The sequence below is a fragment of the Entelurus aequoreus genome, linkage group LG28, assembly GCF_033978785.1.
Source record: "Entelurus aequoreus isolate RoL-2023_Sb linkage group LG28, RoL_Eaeq_v1.1, whole genome shotgun sequence".
In the NCBI taxonomy this organism is placed as follows: domain Eukaryota; kingdom Metazoa; phylum Chordata; class Actinopteri; order Syngnathiformes; family Syngnathidae; genus Entelurus; species Entelurus aequoreus.
The window spans coordinates 7,972,071-7,988,909 of record NC_084758.1 but is presented as its reverse complement, the minus strand read 5'-3'; the positions used below and the strand labels follow the sequence as shown (position 1 = coordinate 7,988,909).

The window sequence follows — 16,839 nt, the reverse complement described above, 5'->3', positions numbered from 1 at the left end:
TAGTGTGGTGGTACTATTGTGATGTTGCTAGTACTGCTATGGTGGTACTACTACTAGTGTGGTGGTACTGGTACTATTGTGGTGGTACTATTACTAGTGTGGTGGTGTAAGTACTATTGTGATGGTAATAGCACTGCTATGGTGGTACTAGTACTAGTGTGGTGGTACTATTACTGCTATGGTGGTAATAGTACTAGTGTAGTGGTACTAGTATTAGTGTGGTGGTACTAGTACCGCTATGATGTTACTAGTACTATTGTGGTGGTACAAGTACCGCTATGATGTTACTAGTACTATTGTGGTGGTACTAGTACCGCTAGTACTAGTGTGGTGGTACTAGTACTATTTTGATGGTACTAGTACTAGTGTGGTGGTACTAGTACTATTGTGATTGTACCAGTACCGCTATGGTGTTACTAGTACTAGTGTGGTGTTACTAGTACTAGCGTGGTGTTACTAGTACTAGTATGGTGGTACTAGTACTATGGTGGTATTAATACTACTGTGATGGTACTAGTACTGTTGTGATGGTACTAGTACCGCTATGGTGGTACTGGTACTAGTGTGGTGATACTAGTGCCACTATTGTGTTACGCATACTAGTGTGATGGTAGTAGTAGTATTGTGGTGGTACTACTATTGTGGAGGTACTAGTACCAGTGTGGTGGTACTACTAGTATTGTGGTTGTACTAGTGCTAGTGTGGTGGTATCAGTACTAGTGTGGTCGTATTACTACCGCTATGGTGTTACTAGTACTAGTGTGGTGGTACTAGTGGTATTGTGGTGGTACTAGTAGTATTGTGGTGGTATTAGTACTATTTGTGGTGGTACTAGCACTAGTGTGGTGGTACTAGTACTAGTGTGGTGGTATTAGTACTAGTGTGTTGGTACTACTACCGCTATGGCGTTACTAGTACTAGTGTGGTGGTGGTAGTACTAGTACTAATGTGGTGGTACTAGTACTAGTGTGGTGGTATAAGTACTAGTGTGGTGGTACTACTACCACTATGGTGTTACTAGTAAGTGTGGTGGTACTAGTAGTATTGTGGTGGTACTAGTAGTATTGTGGTGGTACTAGTAAGTGTGGTGGTACTAGTAGTATTGTGGTGGTACTAGTACTATTGTGATGGTACTAGTATTTAATGTGATATTTACCACAAGCGCTCGCTCCTGCTTTGTTGCGGCGGCGTCTGAGGATGACTTCCAGCTCGCTGTCCTTCTTCCCCGTTGGCAAGGGCGCCGCCTCCTGTGAGCCTCGACTTGGACTCCTCTTCACCGTCTCCTGAGGTTCAAACATGGCTGCCGGTTGGAGTCCCACAACAACTGGGGGGGTTTGGTGTTTTACCAGGATGCCTTTCAGCTCGTCCATGGCGCTCTCCTGAGCTTTGTCCTCGCTGGCTGGAGGTTGCTGGAGGAAAAGATGTGATTGTAACAAAGTACTTTTCTAATATCAAAGTACATATACATATATATCTAAGTACATGGCTTAGTGTACTCACTTTGACCGCAACTCTCTGTGGCGCCATCAGGGCGGAGTTTGTAGACCGTGGAGGCAGAGTTTGTAGGATATTAAGGTGGAGTTTGTAGTCCATGGAGGTGATGTTTGTAGGATATGGAGGCGGAGTTTGTAGGCCATGGAGGCGGAGTTTGTAGGATATGGAGGCAGAGTTTGTAGGCCATGGAGGCGATGTTTGTAGGATATGGAGGCGGAGTTTGTAGGCCATGGAGGCGGAGTTTGTAGGATATTTAGGTGGAGTTTGTAGTCCATGGAGGCGATGTTTGTAGGATATGGAGGCGGAGTTTGTAGGCCATGGAGGCGGAGTTTGTAGGATATTTAGGTGGAGTTTGTAGTCCATGGAGGCGATGTTTGTAGGATATGAAGGCGGAGTTTGTAGGATATTAAGGCGGAGTTTGTAGGCCATGAAGGTGGAGTTTGTAGGATATTAAGGCAGAGTTTGTAGGACATGGAAGCGGAGTTTTCAGGACAGGGAGGTATAGTTTGTAGGATATGGAGGCGGAGTTTGTAGGCCATGGAGGCGGAGTTTGTAGAATATGAAGGCGGAGTCCGTAGGTTATGAAGGCGGAGTTCGTAGGACATGTAAGCGGCGTTTGTAGGCCATGGAGGCGGAGTGTTCAGGACAGGGAGGCGGAGTTTGTATGATATGGAGGCGGAGTTTGTAGGCCATGGAGGCGGAGTTAGCAGGACAGGGAGGCAGAGTTTGTAGGACATGGAGGCGGAGTTTGTAGGCCGTGGAGGCGGAATTTGCAGGATATGGAGGCAGAGTTTGCAAGATATTAAGGCGGAGTTTGTAGGATATGAAGGCGGAGTTTGTAGGGCATGGAGGTGGAGTTTGTAGGACATGGAGGCGGAGTTTGTAGGCCGTGGAGGCGGAATTTGTAGGATATGTAGACGGAGTTTGTAGGCCATGGAGGCGGAGTTTGTAGAATATGAAGGTGGGGTTTGTAGGATATTGAGGCGGAGTTTGTTGGATATGGAGGCGGAGTTTGTAGGGCATGGAGGCCGAGATTGTAGGACATGGAGGCGGAGTTTGTAGGCCGTGGAGGCGGAATTTGTAGAGTATGGAGGCGGAGTTTGTAGAATATGGAGGCGGAGTTTGTAGGACATGGAGGCGGAGTTTGTAGGCCGTGGATGCGGAATTTGTAGGATATGGAGGCGGAGTTTGTAGGCCATGGAGGCGAAGTTTGTAGGATATGGAGACGGAGTTTGTAGGCCATGGAGGCGGAGTTTGTAGAATATGAAGGTGGGGTTTGTAGGATATTGAGGCGGAGTTTGTTGGATATGGAGGCGGAGTTTGTAGGGCATGGAGGCGGAGATTGTAGGACATGGAGGCGGAGTTTGTAGGCCATGGAGGCGGAATTTGTAGGGTATGGAGGCGGAGTTTGTAGAATATGGAGGCGGAGTTTGTAGGACATGGAGGCGGAGTTTGTAGGCCGTGGATGCGGAATTTGTAGGATATGGAGGCGGAGTTTGTAGGCCATGGAGGCGAAGTTTGTAGGATATGGAGACGGAGTTTGTAGGCCATGGAGGCGGAGTTTGTAGAATATGAAGGTGGGGTTTGTAGGATATTGAGGCGGAGTTTGTTGGATATGGAGGCGGAGTTTGTAGGGCATGGAGGCGGAGATTGTAGGACATGGAGGCGGAGTTTGTAGGCCGTGGAGGCGGAATTTGTAGGGTATGGAGGCGGAGTTTGTAGAATATGGAGGCGGAGTTTGTAGGACATGGAGGCGGAGTTTGTAGGCCGTGGATGCGGAATTTGTAGGATATGGAGGCGGAGTTTGTAGGCCATGGAGGCGAAGTTTGTAGGATATGGAGACGGAGTTTGTTGGCCATGGAGGCGGAGTTTGTAGAATATGAAGGTGGGGTTTGTAGGATATTGAGGCGGAGTTTGTTGGATATGGAGGCGGAGTTTGTAGGGCATGGAGGCGGAGATTGTAGGACATGGAGGCGGAGTTTGTAGGCCGTGGAGGCGGAATTTGTTTGGGTATGGAGGCGGAGTTTGTAGAATATGGAGGCGGAGTTTGTAGGACATGGAGGCGGAGTTTGTAGGCCGTGGATGCGGAATTTGTAGGATATGGAGGCGGAGTTTGTAGGCCATGGAGGCGAAGTTTGTATAATATGAAGGTGGAGGCGGAGTTTGTAGAATATGAAGGTGGAGTTTGTAGGATATTAAGGCGGAGTTTGTAGGGCATGGATGCGGAGTTTGTGGGGCATGGAGGCGGAGTTTGTAGGCCATGGAGGCGGAGTTTGTGGAGACAAAATGAGGTCAGAGATGAGAGGCTTGTGGTAACGTTGGACAGGAAGTAGAAGGGCGTGGCTCACCTTGGTGTCCTGAGTCTTGACGGGCCGCAGGACCACGCCGTGCTTGATGCGCTCCATCATCTCGTTGACGGCCTTCACCTTCACCTCCTCCGCGCCCTCCGACGCTGGCGACAGCACAAATGAACACTGCGGCACACGTCCACGGTCGCCATGGCGAGGACAGAAAAAGGGGGAGTTACCTGGCGGCTGCTCCGCCTTCAAAGATGCTTTGGAACCTTTGGACGTCTTCCTCATGATGGCGATGAGAGAACTGAGGACATGAACACGTGTTTGTTATACCGGCGCCTTCTGTCGGCCGCTAGGGGGCGCCAACTTTTAAGTTAAACACAACATGAGAGCCTGGAGAGTGAAGGGTGATGAAATATGGACGATGATGATGATTATAATGATGATGATGATGATGATGATGATGATTAGAATTAAGATGAATGATGATAATAATGATGATGATGATTATAATGATGATGATTATGATGATGATTATAATGATGATGATTATAATGATGATGATTATAATGATGATGATTATATTGATGATGATTATAATTATGATAATGATTATAATTATAATTATGATGATGATATTAATGATGATGATTATAATTATGATGATGAATATGATGATGATGATCATCATCCTCATAATGATGATGATTATGATGATGATGGTGATTATAATGATGATGATGGTTATGATGATGATGTTATAATGACGATGATGATTATAATGATGATGATGAGGGTTACGGCATAATGATGGTGATTATATTTATGATGATTATAATTATGATAATGATTGTAATTATGATGATGATATTGATGATGATGATTATAATTATGATAATTATAAATATGTTTGGAATTATGATGATGATTATGATGAATATGATGATGAATATGATGATAATCATCATCCTCATGATAATGATGATTATGATGGTGATGATGATGATCAAAATGATGAAGATGATGATGATTATAATGATGATTATGATTATAATGATGATTATGACTATAATGATGATGATGATGGTTATAATGATGATTATAATGACGATGAATATAATGACGATGATGATGGTTATAATGACGATTATGATTATATTGATGATGATGGTTCTAATGATGATTATAATGACGATGATTATGATTATATTGATGATGATGGTTATAATGATGATGATTATAATGATGATGATTATGATTATATTGATGATGATGGTTATAATGATGATGATTATAATGACGATAATTATGATTATATTGATGATGATGATGGTTATAATGATGATTATAATGACGATGATTATGATTATAATGACGATGATGATGTTGATGGTTGTAATGACGATGATTATGATTATATTGATTAAGATGATGATGATTATAATCATTATAATGACGATGATTATGATTATTATGACGATGATGACGATGGTTGTAATGACGATGGTTATATTGATGATGATGATTATAGTGATTACAATGACGATGATTATGATTATAATGACGATGATGATGGTTATAATGACATCATTATGATTATATTGATGATGATGATGATGGTTATAATGACGATGATTATGATTATATTGATGATGATGATAATGATGATGATGATGATGGTTATAATGACGATAGTTATGATTTGAATGATGATAATGATTATAATGATGATGATGATGATGATGTTTAGAATTAAGATGAATGATGATTATAATGATGATGATTATTATGATGATGATGATCATGATTATAATGATGATGATTATAATGATGATGATTATGATGATGATGATGATTATAATGATGATGATTATAATGATGATTATATTGATGATGATTATAATTATGATAATGATTATAATTATGATTATAATTATGATGATGATATTGATGATGATGATTATAATTATGATGATGAATATGATGATGATGATCATCATCCTCATAATGATGATGATTATGATGATGATGGTGATGATGATGATCATGGTGATGATTATAATTATGATTATAATGATGATTATGATTATAATGATGATGATGATTATAATGATGATGATGATTATGATGATGATGATGGTTATAATGACGATGATGATTATAATGATGATGATGAGGGTTACGGTATAATGATGATGATTATATTTATGATGATTATAATTATGATAATGATTGTAATTATGATGATGATATTGATGATGATGATTATAATTATGATGATTATAAATATGATGTTTGGAATTATGATGATGATTATGATGAATATGATGATGAATATGATGATCATCATCATCCTCATGATAACGATGATTATGATGGTGATGATGATGATCAAAATGATGAAGATGATGATGATTATAATGATGATTATGATTATAATGATGATTATGACTATAATGATGATGATGATGGTTATAATGATGATTATAATGACGATGAATATAATGACGATGATGATGGTTATAATGACGATGATTATGATTATATTGAGGATGATGCTCTAATGATGATTATAATGACGATGATTATGATTATATTGATGATGATGGTTATAATGATGATTATAATGACGATGATTATGATTATATTGATGATGATGGTTATAATGATGATGATTATAATGACGATAATTATGATTATATTGATGATGATGGTTATAATGATGATTATAATGACGATGATTATGATTATATTGATGATGATGGTTATAATGATGATTATAATGACGATGATTATGATTATATTGATGATGATGGTTATAATGATGATGATTATAATGACGATAATTATGATTATTTCGATGATGATGATGGTTATAATGATGATTATAATGACGATGATTATGATTATAATGATTATAATGACGATGATGATGTTGATGGTTGTAATGACAATGATTATGATTATATTGATTAAGATGATGATGATTATAATCATTATAATGACGATGATTATGATTATTATGACGATGATGACGATGGTTGTAATGACGATGGTTATATTGATGATGATGATTATAGTGATTACAATGACGATGATTATGATTATAATGATGATGATGATGGTTATAATGACGATGATTATGATTATATTGATGATGATGATAATGATGATGATGATGGTTATAATGACGATGGTTATGATTTGAATGATGATAATGATTATAATGATGATGATGATGATGATTGGGTTGGCTGCTCCTCACCTGAGAGGGTTGCATCTCGATGGGGGCGGTGGAGGAGGGGGAGGTGGTGGGGGAGGAGGCGGCGGCGGCTGGGGGAGAGGCGCAGGGGGCTGGGCCACGCCAGGTGCCGGGGTAGGAGGGGGAGGAGGTGGTGTTGGAGGTGCGTCGGTAGTCACGGCGACATTTTGCAGCTGGTGAACTGTGAAGAGAGAGGACATGTCATCACCATAACATCAAAATATTACAACATTAAAACATCATAATACTACGACATTATTACATTACTAAAGAAGTCCAATTTAGATGTTGACAATTTCAATAATTACAGACCTGGATCAAACTTACCATTTTTAAGTAACATTTTAGAACAACTTGTTTTTAAACAGCTATTTGATTTTTTTTAAATGTTTTAAATATTTTAGAGACGTTTCCGTTTGCTTTTAGGATGAACCACAGTACAAAGATGGTGAATGATCTCCAAAGTGTCAGTCTTGGTTCTACCGGATCTTAGTGTTGCCTTAGATCCAGTAGATCACCTCACTCTTTGAAAGAGACTCAAACACCTGCTGGGCCTCTCTGGTACTGTTCACTTCCTATCTCTCAGACAGAACATCCTTGGTAAGTATGGACACGTGCTCCTCAAAAGAGCCATGAAATCACATGTGGTGTGCCTCAGGGATCAATTTTAGGTCCCATTATTTTTAAATATTGACATGAATCCACTTGGCTCTGTCAGTTATGCTAACGACACACACTCGTATATTTCCATGATAACGCCGGACCAAGTGATACTCTTTTTAATTGCATTCCAGATATCAAGTCCTGGATGGCAGATCCCTTTTTACAACTTAACCAGGACAAGAATCAAGTTTAAGTCATTGGCCCTGAGGCCCTGAGAGAGAGACGCATATCCAAACTACAATCATTGTCTTAAACTCCATCACTACAAGTGGAACATCTGGTCGTGGTTTTCGACTCTGACCTTAGTTTTATACCACATATAAAAAATATGACAAAAATAGGTTTTGATCACCTTAAGAATGTAGCCAGAGTTTGCACAATTCTCTCTCAGAGCAACATGAAGACGCTTATTTTATTACAAGTCGTATAGATGATTGTAACACTCTGCTTTCTGCTCTCCCTAAAAAGGTTATTGAACCTTTACAACTACTACAAAATTCGGCGGCACGTGTCCTGACGAAGACCGGAAGGCGGGCGCACATTACACCAGTTTTAAAATCTCTGCATTGGCTCCGTGTGTTTCAGGATCAATTTTAAGGTTCTTGTTATGGTTTATAAATGTTTTTTTTAATGGTATTGGGCCTTCTTATCTTTCAGATTTTGCGTTCATGTTTTTAAGATCCACCTTTTTGATTAGGCTTTTACCAAATATTTGTTAATTTTATTGAAATCTTTTGTACTGTACTTTTTATCTTATTACTTATGCAATATTTTATTTAGTTCTATTTATATCTTCAAATGTTTGACTTGTACTTTATCCTTTATTCCTACTCATGGTTCTTACTATTTTACATATTTTAAATGGGGGGCGCTGGTGGCCATGATCTGATGACCTCCTGGTGCAGACGGCTCCTGTGATAGTGTTTACTCATCTGGCTCCTCTGTACTCAGACTTGCATTCATGTGTTCATATATGTGTTTGTGTGATGGGGGAGGGGGGTATTATTTTTAAGTCTGTTCAGCACTTTGCGTTGCATTGGAAAGCGCTTAATAAATCAAGTTTGATTGATTGATTATGACATAAATCATAACACCATAAATTATAACGTTAAACCTCACAATCATGTTTTTATTTCCTCATGCTGCTCGTCTCCTGAAATCTATTTTTCATGGTCTCCGCTTCAATTATTCAGACGCTGCACGCAATGTCAGAGTGAGAGCTCGCAGCCATTTTGCCGTCTGGTCATGTGACCCACTTAGCCGACGTCAACACAACCTTCACGTCCACCTGGGTGGACAAATAAAAGCATCTAATTCTCCCGTGGGCACGTAGAGACACTGGAAAATAGAACACAAACTTTCGTCACAAATAAAATAAGAATTGTGTTGACTTTGTGTAGAACATAGAATGAATATTAGATGGAATATTGATATGATACCATATCAGTGGGAATACAACTTGTATCATTTAGTAGTGTGGAATGTAAGAAAAGGTTTGATCAAGTTCATATTTAGATTTTTTTCATTTTTATTTGATTTTATTATTTATTATGCTGCTTGTGTTTTATTTGTGTGTACTGGAATGTGTCTTTTGGTATATACACAAACCCCGTTTCCATATGAGTTGGGAAATTGTGTTAGATGTAAATATAAACGGAATACAATGATTTGCAAATCATTTTCAACCCATATTCAGTTGAATATGCTACAAAGACAACATATTTGATGTTCAAACTGATAACATTGTGGCCAAACAGCTCCATTTTTGTTTCATGTGACCACAGAACTTTCCTCCAGAAGGTCTTATTTTTGTCCATGTGATGTCAGATGAAACAAAATTGGCCACAATACCCAGCAATATGTTTGGAGGAGAAAAGGTGAGGCCTTTAATTCCAGGAACACCATCCCTACCATCAAGCATGGTGGTGGTAGTATTATGCCCTGGGCCTGTTTAGCTGCCAATGGAACTGGTGCTTTACAGAGAGTAAATGGGACAATGAAAAAGGAGGATTACCTCCAAATTCTTCAGGACAAGCTAAAATCATCAGCCCGGAGGTTGGGTCTTGGGCGCAGTTGGGTGTTCCAACAGGACAATGACCCCAAACACACCTCAAAAGTGGTAAAGGAATGGCTAAATCAGGCTAGAATGAAGGTTTTAGAATGGCCTTCCCAAAGTCCTGACTTAAACGTGTGGACAATGCTGAAGAAACAAGTCCATGTCAGAAAAAACAACAGATTTAGCTGAACTGCACCAATTTTGTCAAGAGGAGTGATCAACAATTCAAGCAGAAGCTTGTGGATGGCTACCAAGAGCGCCTTATTGCAGTGAAACTTGCCAAGGGACATGTAAGCAAATATTAAAGGCCTACTGAAATGATTTTTTAAAATTTAAACGGGAATAGCAGATCCATTCTATGTGTCATACTTGATCATTTCGCGATATTGCCATATTTTTGCTGAAAGGATTTAGTAGAGAAAATTGACGATAAAGTTTGCAACTTTTGCTCGCTTGCCTGTAGCGGAAGTAGCGTGACGTCACAAGAGCTAGTATTCCTCACAATTCCCCGTTGTTTACAATGGAGCGAGAGAGATTCGGACCGAGAAAGTGATGATTACCCCATTAATTTGAGCGAGGATGAAAGATTCGTAGATGAGGAACGTTACAGTGAAGGACTTGAGAGGCAGCGATGGACGTATCTTTTTTCGCTCTGACCGTAACTTAGGTACAAGCTGGCTCATTGGATTCCACACTCTCCTTTTTTTATTGTAGATCACAGATTTGTATTTTAAACCACCTGGGATACTATATCCTCTTGAAAATGAGAGTCGAGAACGCGAAATGGACATTCAGTGCCTTTTATCTCCACGACAATACATCGGCGAAATGCTTTAGCTACGAGCTAACGTGATAGCATCTTGCTTTAACTGCATATAGAAACAAAATAAATAAACCCCTGACTGGAAGGATAGATAGAAAATCAACAATACTATTAAACCGTGGACATGTAAATACACGGTTAATGCTTTCCAGCCTGGCGAAGGTTAACAATGCTGTGCTAACGACGCCATTGAAGCTAACTTAGCAACCGGACTGCACAGAGCTATGCTAAAAACATTAGCTGTCCACCTACGTCAGCCAGCCCTCATTTGCTCATCAACACCCGTGCTCACCTGCGTTCCAGCGATCGGCAGAAGGACGAAGGACTTCACCCGATGCGTTTGGCGGCCCGGAGACGTAGGAAGTCAAGGTGAGGTCGGCGGCTAGCGCTCCAACAAATTCCTCCTGGTTGTGTTGCTGTAGTTCGCTGCTAATACACTGATCCCACCTACAACTGTCTTCTTTGCAGCCTTCATTGTTCATTAAAAAAATTGCAAAAGATGTCCAGAATACTGTGGAATTATGAAATGAAAACAGAGCTTTTTGTATAGGATTCTACGGGGTACCATAACTTCCGTTACTCGGACTTCGTCACGCGCATATGTCATCATACCGCGATGTTTCAGCCGGATATTTCCCGGGAAGTTTTAAATGTCACTTTATAAGTTAACCCGGCCGTATTGGCATGTGTTGCAATGTTAAGATTTCATCATTGATATATAAACTATCAGACTGCGTGGTCGGTAGTAGTGGCTTTCAGTAGGCCTTTAACATTGCTGTATGTATACTTTTGACCAACTCACATTTTCAGTAGACCCATAATAAATTCATAAAAGAAGCAAACTTCATGAATGTTTTTTGTGACCAACAAGTATGTGCTCCAATCACTACATCACAAAAAAATAAGAGTTGTAGAAATGGTTGGAAACTCAAGACAGCCATGACATCATGTTCTTTACACGTGGATGTAAACTTTTGACCACCACTGTATATACAAAGATTATAAAACCAAACCAATCAAATCGAATTCTTATTCATCCTGCTTTTAAATTGATTCATATATTTAAAAAATCGATAGAAATATATTCAAAAATATTTGTATTTCTTTCTTTTAGTAAGAATCAATTTAAACAAAAAAGGTTTTAGACCCTGTCCATGCAACCTGAAGGAGCTTTTCTAACCAAATGTGTTGAAGAAAATTATATTGAAACTCAGGAAAAAACACAGAGGCTATATCATCCCTACAAGCCTGTTTCACAGGTTTCCCTGCTCGTCAGTACACAAGGTTACAGTACACTGAAGAAGTACAAGACTGGCACACTTGACTACTTCATGTTTGAAGTGCACAAAGTTACAGTACACTGAAGAAGTACAAGACTGGCACACTTGACTACTTCACCTTTGAAGTGCACAAGGTTACAGTACACTGAAGAAGTACAAAGACTTGCACACTTGACTACTTCATCTTTGAAGTGCACAAGGTTACAGTACACTGATGAAGTACAAGACTGGCACACTTGACTACTTCAACATTTGAAGTGCACAAAGTTACAGTACACTGAAGAAGTACAAGACTGTCACACTTGACTACTTTACCTTAGAAGTGCACAGAGTTACAGTACACTGAAGAAGTACAAGACTGGCACACTTGACTACTTCATGTTTGAAGTGCACAAAGTTACAGTACACCGAAGAAGTACAAGACTGGCACACTTGACTACTTCACCTTTGAAGGGCACAAGGTTACAGTACACTGAAGAAGTACAAGACTGGCACACTTGACTACTTCACCTTTGAAGTGCACAAGGTTACAGTGCACTGAAGAAGTACAAAGACTGGCACACTTGACTACTTCATCTTTGAAGTGCACAATGTTACAGTACACTGATGAAGTACAAGACTGGCACACTTGACTACTTCAACATTTGAAGTGCACAAAGTTACAGTACACTGAAGAAGTACAAGGCTGTCACACTTGACTACTTTACCTTAGAAGTGCACAAAGTTACAGTACACTGAAGAAGTACAAGACTGGCACACTTGACTACTTCACCTTTGAAGGGCACAAGGTTACAGTACACTGAAGAAGTACAAGACTGGCACACTTGAGTACTGTATCTTTGAAGTGCACAAGGTTACATTACACGGAAGAAGTACAAGACTTGCACACTTGAGTACTGTATCTTTGAAGTGCACAAGATCTGCGAAACAGGCTTGTAGGGATGATATAGCCTCTTGTGTTTTTTCCTGACCTAACATATATATATATATATATATATATATATATATATATATATATATATATATATATATATATATATATATATATATATATATATATATATATATATATATATATATATATATATATATATATATATATATAATAACTTTTTGGTGTATAAAAATACATTTAAAAAAAAAAAAAGTTTTTAAGGCCATCTCCATGCAACTACAATAATATTTTCTAACCTATAACCTCTTTAGAAAAGGTTTGATTATAATTATTGTGTTTGAATGGAGAATGGATTCTGGATGGAATGCCCCCCCCAGTTGGAAAGTGACTGCAAGGTGTCCAAGGATTAGCCCCCCATAGAAGGTAGCAGAGAAGATGAAGGTGTGTTTTATACGCACGCTGGTGGTGCAGGTGCAGCTTGTCCTTCTCCGCCTGCTCCAGTCGTTCCTGCATGTCCTTCTTCTCGTCCTCCAGCAGCTCCACCTGTCTCTGCAGAGCCTTCATCTCATTCTGCATGCTGCTGCCGTCCAGCTGGGCCTCCAGGTCTCGCACCTGCACACAGGTACGTCAGACCAGAAGACCGGGGGGAGGGACTTCCTCACCGTCTGCTGATGCTGCAGTCGCTGCTCCTCCAAGGTTTTGGTGATGGCGGCCACCTCCTCCAGGGCGCCCAGCAGCTGCACGGTGGGCTCCGCGCTCTGCAGGAGGAGCGTGCTCTGGCGCCTGGCCTCCTTCTGCTTCACCAACATCTGCGGGGGAGACGCAGCGCGCACGTTGTCACAGCGCGGACTCGAACCCGCGGGCTTCTTTGCTTTTCCGGTCAGCGGGCAGCATGTGAGGGTCGTCCGGTTAATGAGCCGCACGGTCGTTAGAGCACGTGGCGATCACAACACGGCAATCGATGACACGCTGATGATGCAATAATACGTCTACATGAAGTCACCTCATGCGATTAATCATAAAGAATGATCCATTAAAGGCCTACTGAAATGAATTTTTTTTTATTTAAACGGGGATAGCAGATCTATTCTATGTGTCATACTTGATCATTTTGCGATATTGCCATATTTTTGCTGAAAGGATTTAGTATAGAACAACGACGATAAAGATTGCAACTTTTGGTATCTGATAAAAAAAAAGGCTTGCCCCTACCGGAAGTAGCGTGACGTAGTCAGTTGAACATATACGCAAAGTTCCCTATTGTTTACAATGATGGCCGCATGAAGTGAGAGAGATTCGGACCGAGAAAGCGACAATTTCCCCATTAATTTGAGCGAGGATGAAAGATTTGTGGATGAGTAAAGTGCAAGTGAAGGACTAGTGGGGAGTTGAAGCTATTCAGATAGGGAAGATGCTGTGAGAGCCGGGGGTGACCTGATATTCAGCTGGGAATGACTAAAACAGTAAATAAACACAAGACATATATATACTCTATTAGCCACAACACAACCAGGCTTATATTTAATATGCCACAAATTAATCCTGCATAAAAACACCTGCGTGTTTGTTACGCTAGCTCCTAGCTCCTCTGCTAGCTCCTAGCTCCATAGAACACGCCAATACAATTCAAACACCTGATCAACACACACAATCACTCAGCCCAAAAGACCGTTCACCTAACCCAAGGTTCATAAAGCTTATATATTTTTAAAAAGTTACGTACGTGACGCGCACGTACGGTACGGTACGTGTTATGCTAGCTCCTAGCTCCTATGCTAGCTCCTAGCTCCATAGAACACGCCAATACAATTCAAACACCTGATCAACACACACAATCACTCAGCCCAAAAGACCGTTCACCTAACCCAAGGTTCATAAAGCTTATATATTTAAAAAAAGTTACGTACATACGCAGAAAAAAGTTGCGCACATACGGTCAAGCGATCAAATGTTTAGAAGCCAAAGCTGCATACTCACAGTAGCACGTCTGCGTCTTTGTCATCCAAATCAAAGTAATCCTGGTAAGAGTCTGTGTTGTCCCAGTTCTCTACAGGCGTCTGTGTATCGGAGTCAAAAGTCCTCCTGGTTAGAGTCTCTGTTATCCGAGTTCTTCCATCTTGACTGCATCTTTCGGGAATGTAAACAAAGAAGCGCCGGCTGTGTACTGTTGTTGCTGACTACGTTCGAAAAATACGTCCATTTCGCACCGACAACTTTCTTCTTTGCTTGCTCAGCTTCCTTCTCCATAATGCAATGAACATGATTGAAACAGATTCACGAACACAGATGTCCAGAATACTGTGGAATTATGAAATGAAAACAGAGCTTTTTCGTATTGGCTTCAATGTGGAAGGCATACCCGTGTTCCCCGGGCTACGTCACGCGCATACGTCATCCTCAGAGGCGTTTCGAACCGGAAGTTTAGCGGCAAATTTAAAATGTCACTTTATAAGTTAACCCGGCCGTATTGGCATGTGTTATAATGTTAAGATTTCATCATTGATATATAAACTATCAGACTGCGTGGTCGGTAGTAGTGGGTTTCAGTAGGCCTTTAATCATGTAGTGTGACTATCAGAAAGTAATTAGTCACTGAGAGTGGAAAGCAGGGTTCTGTCTGATACGCTGGGTCCAAGGATGCAACATGAAGTCATTACTGCTGTTTTGCATCCTTGGACCCAGCGTGTCAGACAGAACCCTGCTTTCCACTCTCAGTGACTAATTACTTTCTGATAGTCACACTACATTGTCAACAGAAGTAACGGCACCCAGGTCCACACTCTCCATACAAGCCAAACAATTCACAGAGAGGTGCAGGTGTTATGTATTCAGCAATCAGCCCCACACACACTCCACCCACACACATAGCCACACCCACTATCCCAGGTGACAAGTGAGAAACAAATCCCTGCCTCTACATTCCGGCCCCTAATTATTATAACATAATAATTACTGGACAATAGTAGCAGCACGGAAATATTAAATGTAACACACATCAAATCAAAGTAGTTATAACAACAGTTCATTTTCAATGTCCTTGAATGAGCAGGTTCTTCACATATATGAAAGTGTCACTAGGCCAGAGGTTCCAGAACTTTCAGAGCATAGACCAGGGGTCGGCAACCCGCGGCTCCGGAGCCGCATGCGGCTCCTTGACCACTCTGATGCGGCTCAGCTACATACATGCCGACCCCCCCGGTTTTCCCAGGAGATTTATGGATCTCAGTGTCTCTCATAGATTACTCCCAGGGAAAAAATAATCCTATTTACACTATAATTACTAAAAAAAGGGCGTGCCCTAATTGCACTGCAGTAATTGTCCTCTATAGCATTTACATACAGCGTGCCAGTCCAGCCACATGTTGCATGTTGTTATTACTTGCACACACAGGAGACAGCAAAGCATACTTACTCATCAGCCACACAGCTTACACTGACGGTAGCCGTATCAAACAACTTTAACATTGTTACGTTACAAATATGCGCCACACTGTGAACCCACACCAAAAAAGAATGAAAAACACATTTCTGGAGAACATCTCACCGTAACACAACATAAACACAACACAACCATTACCCAGAATCCCATGCAGCCCTAACTCTTCCGGTCTACATTATACACCCCCGCTACCACCAAATCCCCCCACACATCAACCCCCCCCTCTCCGTGCGTTGGTTGAGCGGAAGAGTTAGGGCTGCATGGGATTCTGGGTATTGGCACCGTCAGTGTAAGATGTGTGGCTGCTGAGTTAGTACGCCTTGTTGTCATTTACGTGAGCAAGCTGAAATTGCATTCTACGTGTGGTCGAGCAGGTACACCGTTAGGGCGGACTGTAGAGGGCGCCAAATGCAGTGTCATCACGCTCTGGTATTCGGGAGTCTCCCGGGAAAAATGAGAGGGTTAGCAAGTATGACGCTATCAAGCGCCATTCATTCAAAACTCGCGGGCTGCACTAACATCAAATTTCCACATTAAAGTGCATGCCGGTGCGTGTGTCGGAGACCCCTAGTTACCATAGCACAAAGCATTTAAGCTTTGTATGCAGTGTTTTTCATTTTAAATTTAAATTTT

At 40.8% G+C, this 16,839-nt stretch overlaps 1 protein-coding gene across 4 annotated transcripts in view; it reads right to left on the bottom strand.

Annotated features, from left to right (window-relative positions):
• Positions 1-16,839, bottom strand: part of LOC133644837 (shootin-1-like) — a 63,211-nt gene that overhangs the window by 14,813 nt on the left and 31,559 nt on the right. For 3 of the 4 annotated variants that reach the window (XM_062039578.1, XM_062039579.1, XM_062039581.1), the window contains 7 exons: positions 13,430-13,576; positions 13,226-13,379; positions 7,054-7,231; positions 4,022-4,092; positions 3,843-3,946; positions 1,501-1,515; positions 1,157-1,409 (listed from right to left, as the gene is read on the bottom strand). In XM_062039578.1, the coding sequence (XP_061895562.1) occupies positions 1,157-1,409; positions 1,501-1,515; positions 3,843-3,946; positions 4,022-4,092; positions 7,054-7,231; positions 13,226-13,379; positions 13,430-13,576 (922 nt within the window). The remainder of the gene's footprint in view (positions 1-1,156; positions 1,410-1,500; positions 1,516-3,842; positions 3,947-4,021; positions 4,093-7,053; positions 7,232-13,225; positions 13,380-13,429; positions 13,577-16,839) is intronic. The other variant, XM_062039580.1, reaches the window with a different exon arrangement.